At 40.4% G+C, this 18,067-nt stretch overlaps 1 protein-coding gene across 8 annotated transcripts in view; it reads right to left on the reverse strand.

The window, feature by feature from the left end:
* Positions 1-103: 103 nt before the first annotated feature.
* KMT2E (lysine methyltransferase 2E (inactive)) overlaps positions 104-18,067 on the reverse strand; it is a 58,560-nt gene continuing 40,596 nt past the window's right edge. For 6 of the 8 annotated variants that reach the window (XM_061366303.1, XM_061366300.1, XM_061366302.1 and 3 more), the window contains 13 exons: positions 16,322-16,420; positions 14,418-14,582; positions 13,163-13,471; positions 11,875-12,129; positions 11,550-11,694; positions 10,529-10,782; positions 10,322-10,378; positions 8,241-8,804; positions 5,832-6,133; positions 3,708-3,796; positions 3,487-3,606; positions 3,237-3,328; positions 104-2,392 (listed from right to left, as the gene is read on the reverse strand). In XM_061366303.1, the coding sequence (XP_061222287.1) occupies positions 893-2,392; positions 3,237-3,328; positions 3,487-3,606; positions 3,708-3,796; positions 5,832-6,133; positions 8,241-8,804; positions 10,322-10,378; positions 10,529-10,782; positions 11,550-11,694; positions 11,875-12,129; positions 13,163-13,471; positions 14,418-14,582; positions 16,322-16,420 (3,951 nt within the window). In that variant the 3' untranslated portion in view covers positions 104-892. The remainder of the gene's footprint in view (positions 2,393-3,236; positions 3,329-3,486; positions 3,607-3,707; positions 3,797-5,831; positions 6,134-8,240; positions 8,805-10,321; positions 10,379-10,528; positions 10,783-11,549; positions 11,695-11,874; positions 12,130-13,162; positions 13,472-14,417; positions 14,583-16,321; positions 16,421-18,067) is intronic. The other 2 variants (XM_061366304.1, XM_061366305.1) reach the window with 2 other exon arrangements.

The raw sequence follows: 18,067 nt of genomic DNA on the forward strand, positions 1-18,067 counted from the left end.
ACAGGGTTAAACTCACAGCTGGAACCAGGGCAGGGGAAGAGCCTGTTGAGGAGCAGGGGTGGGGCCCTTCCCTGCAGACACAGCACCCTTGCAGAACAAGCAGTTAAAACTGACATAACTGTGATTTATTAACATGAATTAAAATGCCCAACCAGTGCTGCAATGTGACAGTATATTAAAAAAAATTAAAGATCATATACTGTACTACTTTCACAAAGATCACACTTCTTTTTTTTTGCAAAAAAGAGACTTATTATATACAATACTATATCAAATGAAAGCAGCTTTAAGCCATTTTACAAGCCAAAGAAATACAGTATTTACAGCACTCGTCAGGGACATTAGAAACAGTCTATACATTAAATTACAATTTCTGCAAATAACTGATGAAACAAAAAGCCATGTCCACACCAAAACTAGAAAAATCTGTATTGCCTTGTTTCCTAGCGCTATGCACACAGAGAACTGCCGACAGAAGAAAATGGGGGGGCTGGGGGGGGGGAAGGTTGTTAGTGCCATCACTGAGCCCGTGTACTTACTTAATTACATATGTATAAAAGTAATATAGAAAACATTCACTAAATGAATTTAACTGCAACAATAAAACTTTTAAAGATTATGCAGCATCAAACCTACTGCCCGAAAAAACAGCTGGAATGTCCACTTACAAAATCAAAAGAAATACCTAATACTGGCTTATAACAGCACGTCTTCCGGAATTGTAAAAAGCAAAAAATGGAAAGAATACAACGCAGGAGGAGCACTGGTGTTCGCTTTTATACAAAGTCTCATGTACAAGCTTTAAAAAGTACCTTCCGCAGGTACAGAGGAAATATACACAGTCTATCTTACACAGCATTGTAAAAATGTTTAGGCTGGGGAGGCTGGTTCGTCAGTGCCACCCTGACCCATGGTAGTTGTTCTGGAAGGTGGGTGGCACCTGTGCTCTGTGGATGGGGAGCTGGCCGGGCAGGGGCGAGGCCTGCTGCTGCCCCTGCACGTGGGGGAGCGCGCAGAACCCCGAGGCAGTGGCTGTGGCAATACTGTTTGGTCCTTGAGGTTGGATGTGGGGACCCTGCCCAGGGAGCGGGCAGTGTGGTCCCGTTCCAGCAGGCTGATGTTGAGGTCCAGGTCCTAACGTCGTGTGATGCGGGGCTGGCGAGGAATAGGAGGACACACTTGTGTGAGCGGTGGAAGGGAAATGGGGGGGTCCTTGGTGGGACGGGTGGTGTAACCCTTGTGCTGCTGATGGTGGGTGATGCCCCGAGCCCATAACACTGGAGGGGGGTGGTGGTGGGGGTGGTGGTGCAGAGTTTACAACATGCTGGTGTTGTGCTTGCAAACCTTGGTGTCCAGCTGGGGGGTGGGGAGGTTGGTGGTGGGGGAGAGGACCTGGGGGAGGAGGTGGCGGTGGCAAATGGTGACCAGCAGCCTGAGAATGGATGTGCGATCCAGGAGCTACGGCCATGGCGTGCACTGGACCGACGACGTGTGCTACAGAGTGCTGCTGATGAGTACTTTGCTGCTGTACAAGGTGAGGTCCTGGAGCAGGGGGTGGTGGAGGAGGAGGTGGAGCAGCAGACGCCGATGCCTGGTGATGAATACTGGGGTTCTGAGAGGGCAGGAAGTGCCCTGCAGTTACATGGTGTCCTGGCACCGTCTGCTGACCCGCAGCGCCAGGAAGTGCTTGGTTTGGTCCAGATGAGAAGACAGTCTGCTGGGGTAGGCTGCCCTTCAGCTGACTGTAGCTCTGAAAGTTTCCAGAGGGCTGCTGGCTTTGATAGTAAGTAGAAGAAGGAGGTGGGGGGGGCGGTGGAGGGGGAGCACTGCTGTTCAAACTTTGTTGGTTAAACTGGCTGTAAGAAGCTGAAGATTGTCCTGAAGTTGTCTGAGTGAAGAGGGGGGCGCCGCTGGCCTGCTGTTGGCTGCTGGGCTGAAGGGTCGGGGCTGCGGGGTAGAAGCTGCGGTGCGTTTCCCTCTGTGGTGTTCCCACCTGAGGTGACTGTGAGTGGTGAGGTCTGTATGGAGATCCCAGCTGCTGCGAGTGAGGCTTTGGTGACAGGTAACCGTGCTGCCCGGGCGCGTGCGGGGTTGAGGGCTTGGGGGGATTCTCTACGTGGGGTGAAGGCGGGCAGTGCAGCTTCAAAGGTGCAGAAGGCAACTTCTGTGAATGGGAGAGTTGCTCAGCAGAACTGCGTGGATGCGGTTGAGATGGATGGGGTTTTGAAAGTGCCTGGACGTTGTTTGTCGGCTGTTTCTGCTGCCCCTCGGATTTGGGGTGATTGGCACATTCGGCCTCTGGGGCATTAGCTGCGGGTTCCCAGTGCGAATCCGGCTTTGTGGGTGTTTTCCCAAGTGACTGTGTTGAAACTACAGGACTCGGTGATGAGGGCTGAAATGGAAAGAACATCAGTCAGTGCAGAACATTCAGAATACTCAGCTCTCAGTGCTCAGAATATTCTCTCCCCCTGATGGTGAAAAAGAGATATATGCTTGGTATAAGAAAACCAGTGACAACAGAAACCTTAAACTTAGCAAGACACTACAATTAGCAAGTATGCATCAAGCATCCATCCAAGTCAAAGGACTAGCAAATGATTTTAAGCAGGAACAGAAGTTCAACCCATGCGGGCAAAGCAAGAAGCTGTTATTTTTTCAAAGTTTTAGACTGCTGAGTCCGAGGAAAGAAGTAATTCCAGGAAAGACCATTTACAAGAATAAAGCCACTTCTGGAGTGACAGAACATCCTAAAACTGGCATGCTGCAAGCAAAGAGACTAAACGTGACAAGCTACATCAGTTAACACTGCACAGGCAGCACAGCAGCTACCCAGCACCTTCTGCATCTCAGTGCTGAACTGCCATGGCAAGAGCGAGCTCCTGTAAAGGTACCAAGTACACAGTGGTGTTAGGGCTGTCAGTGCTGACTGACTGCCAGTTCCTCAGTGGGGACACTGAATCCACAGACATAATCTTTGCTGTGTTTCCAGAATGAAGAACCTATGTACGTGTAGCTACTGAAAGAACAGGACATAAATCAGCTACCTAGCATGTACCACCCAACACTGCTACAGAGGTTTACCTATGTTAAATCCCTGCACAGCAGGGTTACGTATGTACTTGTTCTCTAAGTAGTAAAACATGATTACTTTTTTTTTTTTTTTTTAAGGTAAATCAGATATGTACATCTTCACCTGCACATTACACAGTGCATGTACCTCACACTCTCTGTATTACCTTGCTTGCTTTTGATGGACTCTTGCAAGTCCTCTGTGAAGTATCTGGGGACGGACATTCAGAAGGAGGCTCTGGGTTTTCAGGATCGGGTTCTACAGACATAAAGCAGAAAGAAATGTAAAGGTGGGAAAATCAACTGTCTTGCAAAGATTGCTAAGCACTTTATATCTGACTTTAAAAGACCTATTAAAGTTGTTGTAAGAGACTATTCAATATGGCAAGTGTCACACAAGGTCATCTGCTTACTGACCTTCCATAAATTCAGTGAAAGAAGGGACCTTAAGCTGCAACTGGGAAATGAGATTTGAATGAGATGAAGGTGGAGACTGAACATGAGACGGTGAGCATGGGCTACAAGGTGATTCTCCCCCTACAGATGAAGCAGACCCAAACATAACATTAGAATGAGTATGGACTACCACAGGGGAACGGGTTAGATTTATCTGCCTTCAACATGATTCATCTGCTCACCACTGTCCTTGTCTTTCCTGTGGTCACTGAGAAGCAAAGCTCTCTGGTAACTTCGTTCTCTCACTTGTTCCACAGAGGTTGATGCAGTCCTGGAAGAGAGAAGCACAATTTAAATTTAAGAGGCTGTACTCCCACAGACCAAATTTAGGATAATGTATATGCAAATACTGGGCCAGAAAAAATTGACCATGTTTAAGAGCCAAGTAACTGGTTGTACATAAGGAATGTGATTTGTTAAGTATTTCATAACTGTTTTCTCCCACTACAAATATACCTGATTTCCTGCAACCCTGTTACATTACAAGAACTGACAATTCCCAGAACTGACAAATCCCCTTAATATGGAAACAGCAGCTGTAGACCCGGGGTTGGTGGTGGTGGGTATCTTTTTCTAAGCAGCTGAAAAGTCAAAACCTACAATAATAATAATTAAAAAAATAAAAGGTTGCAGATACTGCTTCATAGTCTCACTTTTTAGAAAACTCTTTTCTTCCTACACTGAAAATATGTTACTATTTTTCTTTAATAATTTGCTCTTTAATAGTGGCTCCACCCTTGTCAATACTGCACAACCTCAAATGTGTCTCTGTTCAAGCTTCTACACTTAACTTGCCAGACAGTAGGTATGAAGTGACAGTCACATCTTCTTTCTTATAATCAATTATGTCTGACAGTCACGCCATGATCAAAAAGAACATGAACAACAGCACTCTACAAAACTAAGTTTTTCTTTCAGGCAAGAACATAGAGCATTACTCTCCAACAGCTGTTGTACTAAAATAAATGCTGATGCTGTTGTCTGCAGGATTACTGCAAAAACTTACTAATAAATTCTTCCCTGTTGAGCCTGTTTCCACATTTTTTGCTTACAATATAGTACCCTAGTTTCTGCATGGGGAACTTACAGTCCCTTTTCAGCGAAGCTCTGAAGACTGAACTTACGTTCTCCCTTCAATTGGCTCTATAACATCCTTCTAGTCTGGAATAGCTGGAGCATCTGAGCAGAAGGACGTTCAACTTCTCAGCCCATGTTCACCCCAGCACTGTCAGGCCTTCTCTACTGCATGAAGAACATCTGCAGGGTTTATTCTGTGCTAGTAACATTTTGGAGACAGCGCCACCACAGTTGACCTTCTACCTTAAGGCTACCAAAAACGCAGTGGAGAATGTTGTGCAACACTTGTACAGACTGAAGTCATTCCATCTCATCCTCCTTCACACACTATCTCTGCCCAGGATTTTTGGTGGTTGGAGTATCTGGCATGGCATCCAACAGAGCATATGGTCTGCACACAGGGGAACCATTTAATGATGATAAACAACGATGCAAGTATCACCAGCGCTCTTTACCTGAGCAGAAGGAACTGTTAGGCAGACTGCATGCAGCCCTACACATTGCACTTAAGTAACAGCAAACACCACAAACACATTCCAACCAGATTACCAAAACCAGGCTCCTAAAAGTCTTCCAGAGGCTTTTGCTAATCAATACAGATTATTCTCCTGTTCCACCCATCTTCCCTACAGTACTTTTGGAAAGGTTTTGAGATTTCAGATGAAAAACTTCAGCCCACAGAAAAAGCAGTGGAGATACAGTAATGTGTGCAGAGCCAAGGCCATGCTGAAAATCCAACTCCAGTCTCTTCACAGGCAGCACAGCATCCTTTCCATCCTACTGCCACACTCTCCTCCACACACTGGAGCAAGCACACAGCCCAACCTGTGCAATGGTGGAGGGGGCACACCTGAACACCCATCCCATCAAAGTACAGGTTGACAGCTGTACTTTGTCTACGCAGTTTTACACTCTAGAGAACCAGGCAACTTGCCTTGCTCAAACCAATTTATATTTCACTCTTAGGAAATAAAAAAGCAAAGCATAATGAAAGTGAAGTAAATTAACCAGTATGTTATGGGTAATGTTTCCTATCTTCTAATCTGTATGACATATCTTCTCTATTTCCGATAATAAAGAGAGAAGACAACTCTTCACTAATGTGGAAAGCTTCCAAATAGTAATCTATATATCTATACCTGTATCAATGAAAACTAGGTTTCAAATAGGAACGACAGAATTAAGTAAACAGCTCTTCAGCACTTCAGTGCTATAGTGCTGTGGCTTACCACTGAACTTCTGGTTCGTTCTTCTCGCTGGAAGATGATTCCTTAATCGTACTGTTGTTGCCAGTGTCTTCTGGAGCTGCATTAGAAGCAGTAGCTGGCAGTGGTACTGGCAGGTTTGCAGTGCTATCCGTCTGCTCCCCATTTTCACCACTGTTGTTATACCCATCATTAGCACCATTGCTACTACTTATATTTCCTCCAGCAGCAGCATGAGGAGATACGGTAACCAGCGGGAAGTTCTCCGTCTTTGAGCCACTTTTTCTAGCTTCTCGTTGTCTCTTACGGTATTCTAGTAAGGATACCTAAGGAGAAAACAAAATAAAACAATATTAGAAGGTAAGCTCACTTGTTTCCTTTCTCACGGTTTTGATTAAATGTATTATTTCAGTTAAGATACACCATTTACTTGGTTCTAAAGAAAACAGATTGTTGAAGATGTTTCACCATATCTGCAGTGTATTTACAGAGTACTGAGCTACTAATGGCTCTAAGGACAACATAAAAAAGATAAAACGCTTCTGGCAAGAAAAGAAGTGTGCATTCTGCCTCAGGGAAGTGGCAGAAGATGATGCAGGTCAGCCAGGATTTTGCTGCTGAAGTCGTACTGTTGGTTGAAGCTTCAAGGGATTTCAGAGTTTTCCCTGGAACTGCAGGATTACTAAGAGTATGCTGACACAGTAAAGCTTATTTTAAGAGATGTCACATCCTGCTCTCAGTCTGACTCTCTCATATGAAAAACCTGCTACACTTCTGCTTCATTGTACTACATGCAAAGGATCCTCTCGTCCCTGCATACATTTTTCTTAACATACAGAACTCTCAACTTAAGCTTTTCTTATTTTTAATTTGTTTTTACTGCACTCTAAAAGAGACTTATGAAGAACATATGCTAAATTCCAAGTGAAGCTTCTTATGAAAAACAACCGACACATGAAAGAAAAGTGGCTTCTTGTTTATATGTATGTATACATAAAAATCACTACACAGAAGCTTCCACAGAGTAAAAACCAGTTTAACGGTAAATTACTGTGAGAAAAATAAATTTTCAAATGTTTTCACTACGTACCTACAGGATTTGATGCAGAAAGTTGCAAGCAGTGTCTGTCATACTTTGTTCAGTATGACGCTAGTTTGGTAGAAATTACGTTTAATGCCTTCAAATCATTCCTTCTGGTTATCAACATCCTACTCTGAACCACCCAAGAAAACAACAAACTGAAGTGCAATAATGAAAAGAAGTTCATGTTTAACTGGCCCAGTCCTCAGTAAGAGCAGACATCTGTTTCTACAGGGAAAAATAACACAGCACCCTGCTTTGTTTGCAGTCTTGGCTTTTTGTTTGCTTTCAAACACATCTGTCGAATAGAGACTCATCTATATGTCAGGGTAAGAACAGTTAAAAATACTTGGTTTTTCACAGAAAAAATAAGAACTTATCTTGCTTTCAAACCATTTGTATGATTTCCACATCCCATACTTGGGATCCCTTGAAGGATACTGCTTAAAAGACAGCTTAAGTATTAAGAATGGATGAAATCTGTCATGTGGGCACTACGTACAAGACTGTATTGAAATGGTGAACTTGTACAATGGCGAGAGAAAAACAGAGGAGCAAATGCCCACAAAAACATTTAACAACTGCGTAACAACATCTGTGTTTTACTTGATCCTAGGAAAAGGCTCCTATTATTCTCCTACAAAAATACTCAACGCTACCTTGTTCTTAGCCAAGATGCCTCATCCCCTTTTTACATTGTGAAAGATGTTTTGCTTGTCCCCGGAAAGCCTAAACCCCATTCTTTCAGGGGCACAGGTAGATCTTCCCTAGTTATTTCTTCAAACTGAACTTTTTAGACAGGAAACCTGTGTTAGTGTCAGCAGGCAGCCACACCGTTCTGTGTTTGGGGGATTACTGTAGCATAAGCCCTCAGCAGTCACACCCTGGAAGAATCCTTGTCAGCAAGAAAAAGGGGGCAGAGGGTTACTGAAGCACTAAGTGCTTCTGGGATTTGAAATTAGTTTAACTTTCAAAGAAGCATATGAGCTTACAGAAATTTCAGCCTGTTATGACTCTATGATGGTAGTATGTATTCTGTATAATAGATTATATAATTTTTAGTGTCATACATAACCCTTACAAACTGAGAAGTAATTCTTTATTCAACAACTCATGTAAGGCTTATGAAATAAAAGTGAATTTATACCTATTACTTAGAAAAAAATACATTTACTAGTGGGTGTATGCAGCTTTACTTCTTGCTCATTATTTTCCCTGAATAATGCCGACTACATTGTAGTACATAAAGATCAGCCATCAGCTGGATTTTAACTATACTATGGTTCTTTCTGTTATAGAAGTACCATTATCAGACTATGTGAGAGAGAACAAATGATTCTTAAAATTATAACCTTTTTCTTCTGTGGAGGATTCTGGGGTGTACAATTTCCATCCATCAAGCTGTCGCTATTGACAGTCCTTCCAAAGCCAGATGCAATTCCATCTTCTGAAGTACAAAAAACAGATGCTTCCATGAACATGCCTCTAGCATCGTCTTGAATCAGGCACTTTGACTCACTTATTCTGAATCCACCTCCTACCTCCAACTGATGTGAAGGGGTCAAGTCCCTCAAATTAGAATTCATTGAGAAATTCACACCTGTCCTGTCGGGACTTTTTACCCAGGAAGAATAAATTGTGCCCCGCCCACAATGAGCAGTTTCTAGTTGGCTGTTTGAATCAGTCCTATCATGTGGGGGGGCTTCCAGGTTTTTATGCAGTGTACTTTGCTCAATTACTTCGAGTCCCAGCTGGAGGTCTGACACAGATTCCATTTCTCCAGTGCACTGCCGTGTGACATCAGTCCTATTCCTTGGACTGGAATATCCAATAGTCTTGATTTCTTGCAGGCCCACTTCTGTCAGGTTGGAGTTTCGGAAAGAATTCAGTGCTAGAATTGATGCTCTATCATAGCCCTGCGTGAAAAAAAAGCATGTCAACTAGTTTTCCACATCTGAAAAATCCTGCAGTTATTCTGACATTCAGTTGTGCCTTTAAGTAGGATTAAAGGCCTTCCAGTACCATGAATTTATCTAAACAGTGCTACAGCCACTTATTTCTACAATTGCCATGTATTAGGTAAAAACATTTTAATAAAATGCACATTAACCCAAGCCAAAATAAACTTTAAATACCAGGTTTTATTTATGTAATAGGCAGAGGAAGGGGAGAAGCTTCAAGAGGAACAAGTCCCTGACCAGGAAGTTACAAAGCACTTGCTTCAATTCAGCATAAATAGGATCTTCTGCATCAAAATATGTACTTCAAGAAGAACGGGGGGGGGAGCTTTTCTGAAATAATATAAAACCCAGTATACTGTAGAAAGGAAAAAATATAAATCTTAAATTACGGAAACGTCTTGGGTACTTCTTAAAACTTAACCATGAAAATCCCAGCACAGATCAATGGCTGGAAGCAGCTTTTCTAAACCAGTATGGTTTGTCATAAATCCTTTTAAAATTGTTTGTATTACAAAATTGAAGTTCCTAAGTAAAACCCTTCTTCTGAACCAGATAAACATCAAAATATTCAATTACAATAGTTTACACAGTTGTTAAATCCAGTCAATATTAAGTTCAGTCAACACCTGTGACTGTATGAAAAATTTCGTGTATTTTTTCACCTAAAAAATATCCTTATTTGTGTTTAAGTCCCAGGGAAGAGTATTTAGATCATTCATTTACATGACTCACTAGAAATGAAAGTCTCCATTACTATAACCCACTGAATCTTTTTGCTATTGCTTATTTTTACCCATTCCTTCTTGGTGGCAAGTTTACAGTTCAACACCTTTATGCAAACTGCACAATTATCAAACGGAACTGGAGCTCCGTGTTGCTGTGGAATGTTTCCTGTGCAGGTAGAGAGGTCCCTGTGGAAGCTCTCACGTTTCACAACCACACCAGTGGCCTGTCCACCTGTCTCAACTCTGCAGCAGGACATACCCATCCCCCAGGCTGGGAGTACCTGGGCACATGCTACAGTGCTTGCTGCTCCTGAACTAATCCACCTACGGTCATTTATTACCTTTGTGCTCTGCTCTCTCACATTGAGCATAATTAGGCTCTAAAATAACAATTAAGAGATGTTGGTAACAAGAAGAAATGTTCACTTAAATCGGTATCTACAGCCTGAACAGTACCAATGTTGGGTTTCTGTTCGTATCCATAAATGGCAGTAGTTACTCCTTTCCAAGATAGCTAAAAGGGCTTTTAAGTGATACAGAAAAAGACGAGAGAAAAAACAGTTTAAAATAGAAAATGAAAATCAGTAAAGTGGAAATACAAAGTAATAAGCAAATAAACCCTGAGGGAAGTGACCCTTTACATTCCAGGAAACTTGCAATGGCCGGTGAAAAACATTTACTAAGAACAGTTCAGCCATTCAGGTGAAATCAAGATACCACTTGCAGTTTTAAGGTGAATATCCTTACCTCTTGACTGTAAGCTCGCCTTTTTACTTCTGGGGAACTGTCCGGTGAGGAAATATTCTAAATAAGTAAGAAGAAATTGTAAGTCAATTTCTTTTTTAGCCTGGATAAATATAAAACACCCCCTTTTAGCAGGAGTACAAATACTGACTTACATAAGAATGTCTAAATGCATTCTCTGAACACAGTGAAATTTGCTGTAACTCTCACCTCAAAGTGCATGGTATTTCCATGTATACATGGAGTTACAGGAGTAACTGGCGAATAGATGGGTTTGTAACCATTTCTACAAGCTTCATCTTCTGTTTTCACCCTAGGAGGGGTGGCAAACAATGATGGCTCAGAGGCAGTGATGTCAGCATGAGTCGGTGTGGCATATGGAGAAGGAGTAGGTGTGGAGGTTTCTGAGAATGCAGACTCCAGCAGCTGATACAGTCTTCGTTTTTTTAGTGGTGTGGTTAGATCTGTGTGTTAGAATCAGAAAAGAGATGATCTAGATACAGAAATTACAGTTATTTACGTACTCACAAACATTACAAATTCCACAGTAAAAAATTAGTAAGATTACAAAAACCTCTTAAGGGCAAGCTTCCTGAAAGATGAACTCTTAACCGCCTACAGGCCTCCTGAAAACAAAACTCTTCACAGCCCACATTTATCACTAACTTGAAATTTCTATGAAAGGATAATGGAAACAACTGTCTCTGTTTCCAGAAAAGGGAAGTCAACTTCAATGCGTTTTTAAGACTGTTCAGCTAAAAAGCAGAAATTCCAAGTTCAGACTGCACGCACAAAATATCGGATACACTCTGTATCCTTACAGAAGCATGTTTAGTTTTTAGCACATTCCTATTGTATTATGCTTACAGGCTTTGACAGCTTTTCCCCTATGTGCAACATAACGACCTGAATTTAAAAGGAATTCTGAATACATAGAACAGCATAGAAAATGAATTTATAATCTGACCCCTTATATTCGCAGTCAAAAACATTAGCCTTCTACTGACTGCACACACTATGAGATATGGTGGTTACTCATCTAGTATCAACTATCCATTAAAAAGGGAAAAAAAATCCCAACCACTATGCAACTAAGTACTTCTTTCAAAGAAACTGTAAGGAAGGAGTGCAAATATCCCTGGAATTTTCATGAATGTTACTTAAAAACATGCTCCTCCACATTAATCTACTCTGACACAGCTCTTATGTACTGTATTAGTGAAAGCTTCACCTGTTAAGGAACAGCTGTCATTCAGTAATAAAGGACTTTTATTTTCACCATTGATGGCTGGACTTCTAGATCTCTCTTGTGATGGTGAGTTAAATCTATCAATCACTGTTGAATTTTCTTCTTCCAAAGCCTGCTTCAGCCAACGCTGTAATAAAACAAGTTCAAATCAGTGCCTTAACAATTCAATGATAACCATTTAAAACCACGTGCCATGTGACAGAACTGCTTTGCTAACCAGCTTTGTTCTGTCTGAAATTGTGCTAACAAATGAAGACTCATCTTTAATCAATCTGGGATGGGGAACCATAATGAAGGGAAGCATTACCTTCTTACAAGAGCCAGTAATGTTTTCCACAGGTTCTTTTTTCCTCCTCTTTTCTGAAAGGAATGGTGAAGTAAAACGAATATAGTGCTTTGGAGTTGAATATACATGTGGGCTGTAAGTGAGACCTGGTAAAGAATTCAGCTGAGTAGCCAGAACTTCAGGGTCTGTAGTTATGCGCAGAGGCCTTTCTGATAGACTGTCTGTAGGCTTCCCTGTTTTATCACTCTTTTCACTTAACCATTCACTGACCAAGTGCTAAGCGGAGAGAGAGAAAGAAAATTAGTGTTTTATGAGTGGTTTTATCAGTGGTTTTTAGGGTTTTTTTTAGTCTAATTATTCAACTGCTACACAAACCAGAAAACTGCTAAGTTGCCAGTTTGCAAGTCTGAGAAAACACAGGGCAAAAATGAGGACAGTTTTACTGCAATAATGGGGGCAGCAGAAAGAATCAGCATAGATTTGGCTCTATATACCAAAGTTTTGGGGGTTTTACTTTTTGGGTTCTATTTGTTGTGGTTGTTTTTTTTGTTGTTTGGGTTTTTTTTTTGTGTGTGTGTTTTATTTTTTTTTTCCTTTGTAGACTAACATTTAGTTCTTTTGTATTTAGTTCTCACTGAACATATTATACAAGTGCCCAGGTCAACTGTACTTATGATGTGAATTCAGCAGCAGAATTCCAAGACAAATTTTAAACTTGAGCCCAAGCATCTAAGCTGCTGCTAAGTGTGATGGTAACAGAACTAAGAAAACTCATCACAAGGTAGTAATGAGAATAAAGAATCTTCCCTCCAAACATACACGTAATTTTTGAGTGTTTAAATGCATTCAATTCAGAACAGCCATCTCAAAAGCATTAAGAGGTTATGATTTCCTTTGAGATACTGTTTGCTACCATTAGAACACTATTTCTAAAGGATATGATGAACAAAGGAAGGAAAGGCAACTTTTATTTCCTTTAAATTAACAGCTTTCATTATGTTTTGGTTACATAAATTATTTCAGCTCATTTATAAAGTACTTCCCTTAGAAAACATTTGTCCCAAAATTGCTCTGCAAAACATATTTTGGGTATCTCTTCAAATCCAAACTAACTTGCATGTTACACACACCTTTTAAAATCTCTTCATTTATTACCAGCCAGTGGCTAGCTAATGATGATTTTCAAATAAATGAGTCAACATTTTGTTTTAAAAGCCTACACACAACTGCATAGTGATGCAGCAGCCTGTGATTTTTTAAAGTTCTGTTAAAGTCCATCCTCTTCTCCCCCAGCCCTTAAGAGACATACCTTCTTTGTTTTAGGATACTTAGTAGGGCATTTATTAAGTGCTGGAGCTTCCGTTTCAGTAACCATTTCAGTAACAACAGTTTCTGCTTCAGGCTCAGCTACCAGTGCAGCATTCTCAGTTTCATTGTGTTGTGAAGTTACTTCCACATCAGGAGAAGATGGCTGAATATCTGAACACATGCTGACAGTTCTGTGTCGTCTGCGTTGTTGTCCAATATGAGTTCTACTCCGAGAGAAGCTTTTTCTCTGTTTAGCTCTATTAACTTTGGCTGGGGTAGGCTTGGTGGCAGTTTCTTCTTTTGCTGGTTCCTGGCACAAAAGAAAAGTCTAGTAAACAGATCCCACACACATGTAAAGTTACATACCTATCTTAAAATAAAATGACAGTTCTCCCTTCCTTTACAGGTCCAAAAAGCCTCTATTTCGCTGCTGCTGTTAGAACTAAAATACTTCAGAGATAGTATTTCTATCCTTCTTTAAGGCAAACTACATGATCTCCTGCATTTTCCTCCCAAACACCTGCCCTATCACTGGCTGAGTATTCACACACACCAGTCACTGCTTGGATCAGCAGAGATTTGTGCAAGAACTGCCACATCACACTCATTCACACATAAGCTAGAAATCAGCTGCTTACATCATGATGCCTTTCAGTCTAACATCCTTTTTGTAATTTATAGTTTACAAAGTGGCTAGCATTTTCACAGAAGGTACTTAATAGCACGCTGACAGAAACAACCTGAACTGAGAATCTGTACGAGTATTTGCAAAGTAAGAAATGTACTAGTATCCAGTAACAACAGAGTAAAACACTTTATGAAACATTAAATATCATCTGCCAGAACTCAAACTATGGCTTAGTAATTATTGTCCTATAAAAACATTATAATCTGTTCCTGAGAAACCCACTAAAAAGCAAATTGTTCTCCACTTGTTACAGAGGGTGCCTAAGTAAAGCGATCTCCTGTGCCTGAAGCCAGCATCAGTACACTATCCTGAACTTCAAAGAGAGACTGAATTATGCAGCTGGGGTGCGTGCTCGCCTGCATTAACTAATGTAACTGAAATTCCTAATAAATAAGCTCTGTACATGTTTTCTTGGGAGGGATAAAAAAAAATCAAGAGCTAATATAATGTCAAAGAACTACATAAAATTTGGTCAAATATATTTGAGTTCAGAGGAAATAAACCCAAGTATTTCATACATCTTAAAGTGCAGCTTCACAACCACTGATAAAATATCCCAGATAACTACCTGAATAAATTCAGCATCATTGAGAATCTGTGCTTCCTTGCATTCTGATTTAACCTCAGTTTTTGCTGTGCTGATTCTTTCCAAAGCCTGTTCTCTTCTTTTTTCTCTCTTTTCTAGTCTGGCAAAAGCTTGCAGGATAGCTTCCATCTTCCGTTCTTCTCTTGTCTGAGGATTTAATAATAATTAACTTTCAATCTTTTGTGTATGTAAATGCTATTTAAGTACTTCAGAACATGTTCACTGTGTGCTGACATGAAGATCAAGTTCAGCAGAAGCTCAGAGGAAAGGGAGATGTTATAATCAAAATGACTCTAATTATTACAGACTTCTGAAGAAAGGCTTGCACATTCATGCCAACCCTGACAAACAAGAGGAGTGCTGCTTTGGATTTAAGAACTTGCTGAGATAGTGATTTACTAATAAATCACTGGCCTATAAGCATAAAAAAGAACACACACCTCTGAGCCACTTACTTGCATGTATAGTACTTATAAACAATAAAACACTTAAGGACCAGAAAGATATAAAATACATGTATGAAACAACCAACAGTAAGTCCCATTAGCTTCTGACCCAATTTTCCAAGTGCCATCAAAACATACTATCAACATCCAGGAATCACTATTCAAAATAAGGTAACATTAGGTCACACAGAGGAACTGAATTTTCTGTCTACCCATAATTCAGGTCCTAGTGCTGTACAGAAGCAGATCCCTTCACCTGCACAGAGCTGTACTTAAGACAGTACAGAAGTGGCAGAACTGAGGGCTTCCACTGCAAACTTTTGGGCATTTTGTTATCAATGCCTGTAGTTCCAACAGTGCACTGATACCCACAATGTGTTTATATCAAAGAAAGAATACCTGCAAATATATTGCTTGTATGAGCAAATGAGGAACCAAGGTATGTTTTGGCACTGAACCTGCCTGTGTTTGCTTCGTAAAATACAGACAAACTTGCAATTATATGCAATTCTCATAATGGAGCTAGACAAATAATTACCTACTACAGCAACTGTGCTGTAACTAAGTTTCCCAGAGTGTTTTATTTTTGTAAGAATGCAACAAATCCCTCCCACCTCCTCCCCCCCCCTCCCCCCCCAATAGCCACAAAACCCAGTACACATTCAACAGTGTTTGGTGAGAATCATTCCTCAAAAGCATGACAGGACACTGGTGTACGTTAGTATCAGAGCTCATACTGTCATTCTTCAGATTTTGTAAGTAAAATATGTAATTTAATGAACAGATTTTGCTTTCTTATGTCTCAAACTCAAATCTCATAATTTCTGCTACTGACAGAATTGTACAAAATACTGACCAAAAGGAACGTACACCCCATCCCCCTTGTTTTCTAAGGTCTGGGCAGATGCAGACAGCTCGGTGCCACTTTAAACAAACAATAAAATTAAGTTCTAAATAGTTGTATTTCATTATACAACTTGGCCAAGATTTTGACTGAACTGGTAATTTCAAGTGGCTCACATTCTGAATGCCTAACCAAACAAGTGCCATTTCAAAATGCCAGTTTTCACAACACTGTTCTACCAACCTCATGAAAAGTCCTGACTTCCATGCCATCTATAAAAATGGACATTACAAATAACAAGTAGTAATGAAGAAAGAAAATGTATTCTAGATATTTCTACAATGTCTTTTTTAAAGGCAATAAGAAGTTATGCATGTGAAGATAAAAGCAGCTTTTTGTCAGAAAGCAATGATCAAGCCAGATGAAGTGCTCTCAAACAGCAAGCCTTTCATTTTAAGCTGAAGTTCATGTAAGGATCTGACTTCAGATATGCTCAGATTCTACAAGCCTACAAAAAGGCAGCAATTAGCATGGGAAGAGCAGGTGTCACTAAGCCTTAGTGACAGCTTTAGGCAACTACTTGCTTCCCAACTTACCATCTTCCTTTTCCTTTCTGCAATCTGTTCCTCTGATTCCATTTCTACTTCATTGCTAATGGGAGTTTTTTCTTCTATATCATCAATAAAATCTGGCTCCTGAAAGATGGAAATGACTGCTTTATAGAAGCTCTACTACTCCTGCAAGCCAGGGAAAACTAAAAGCTACAGAGAACTTAGAATCCTCAGATCAAAATTAACTAAGCCAGTAATTCCAGACAAGAATGCAGAAAAACCCAATATTCACCTGATCTTTGCATAAAGCTGTAAATATGATCACCTACCTAGATCTATTCCATTCTGAGTTTAGGCACAATCTTTAATGTACTGCTCTTACTGAAATTTTGGGTTTCCATCCCCACTCCCCACCCCACCAACCACAAAAAATATCCCAGAATTAGACCTCCAAATCAATAAAAACTTCTGGGCACTATCACTAGCCACTAACCGGACACTTTTTAACCAAAGAATTAGGACCTTTACATTACACACCCATTAAAAAAGGCAGTAATTTTAGTGAAGCAGAATGAACACCAAAGAAGATGTTAAACAATTACATCAAAGTTCTTCTCAGCTTGAAAGTGTTTTCTATTAAAGTCACATTTTCCATTTAAACTCTCGGTACAGAAGCTAATGCCGTGTCACACCGTAAGGAAACACAAGAGTCAGCTAACAATGGCTCCGTTTTGGAAAAGAAAAAAGCCCCACACCAAACCAGACCCAAAGAACCCCAAACCATTAAAACAGTGCCTTTGAAAAAAGAGTGCAGCACCTGTCCTATATGCAATTTCACTTTTACATAAAGAACTAGAGAAAGTTTGGGGAGGGGTTAATATTTGTCTTAAAAGTACATTTACATTTCCCCATATGCTTTCTTTAGCATTATACATTTTACCCCAGAAGGAAAAAAAAAAAAAAAGCAGCTATTAACTGACTGGCTTCCATGTTTTAACAGCTTTAGTCTTCTCACAATTCCTACTGTTTAATTTCAGTTTTGAAATACAGTGAGTTCTCCCATGTCTGTTCTATATAAGCACTGTATATTACATTGACAGCTAAGGTTCCAAATACCAGTTATCACTAGTTACAGCACACTCCCCCTCCCCCCCAAAGATTACTTAAGAAAGTTTAAATAACAGACTCTCTGGAGATCATCATTTGTAACAGTCACATGTCACGCCTTCTGGACATCCCAGTATGTTTAAGCTATTTAGCTACTAAAACCCCAGAACAATTTGATCATCTTAAAAACACTGGGGGTCAATATACTTGTTTTTACCTTATTTCCTTCGCTCTTGAGTGACATTAAAAGAACTAGGAAATGGCTTCCTCACAGAACAACTCGTTTTCCTCTGCCCCTAAATCATCATAAAAACATTATATAGGGAAAAAATCACCACTCCCAAAGGAAAGATCAACAGTTACCGGAATAACCATCTGCTCATGTTTACTGTTTATCTTTAATAGGTGCTCTGCAAGATTAATCACAGGGATCTCTCCCACTAGCTCTTTCTAACTGATGTAGCTAAGACTGTTCTAAAATTGCCTACCATGCAGTATCACCAGGTAGCTTCACCTTACTATCCATATATTATCCATTACTTAGCTTCAAAGCACACCTTCCTCATCCCAACTCCCTGAACTCTGTTTTAGTAGAGCTGCAGAGCTCTACTAAACACAGATCTGCAGCCAACACTTAATATTCTGGGTTGAAGCTTTATTTGCTATTAGGAGCAGGGCTACCAA

The sequence above is a fragment of the Neopsephotus bourkii genome, unplaced genomic scaffold (genome assembly GCF_033783945.1).
Source record: "Neopsephotus bourkii isolate Nb327-2 ecotype Australia unplaced genomic scaffold, CSIRO-AGI_Nbou_v1 NB_1328, whole genome shotgun sequence".
NCBI classification, from domain to species: Eukaryota; Metazoa; Chordata; class Aves; order Psittaciformes; family Psittacidae; genus Neopsephotus; species Neopsephotus bourkii.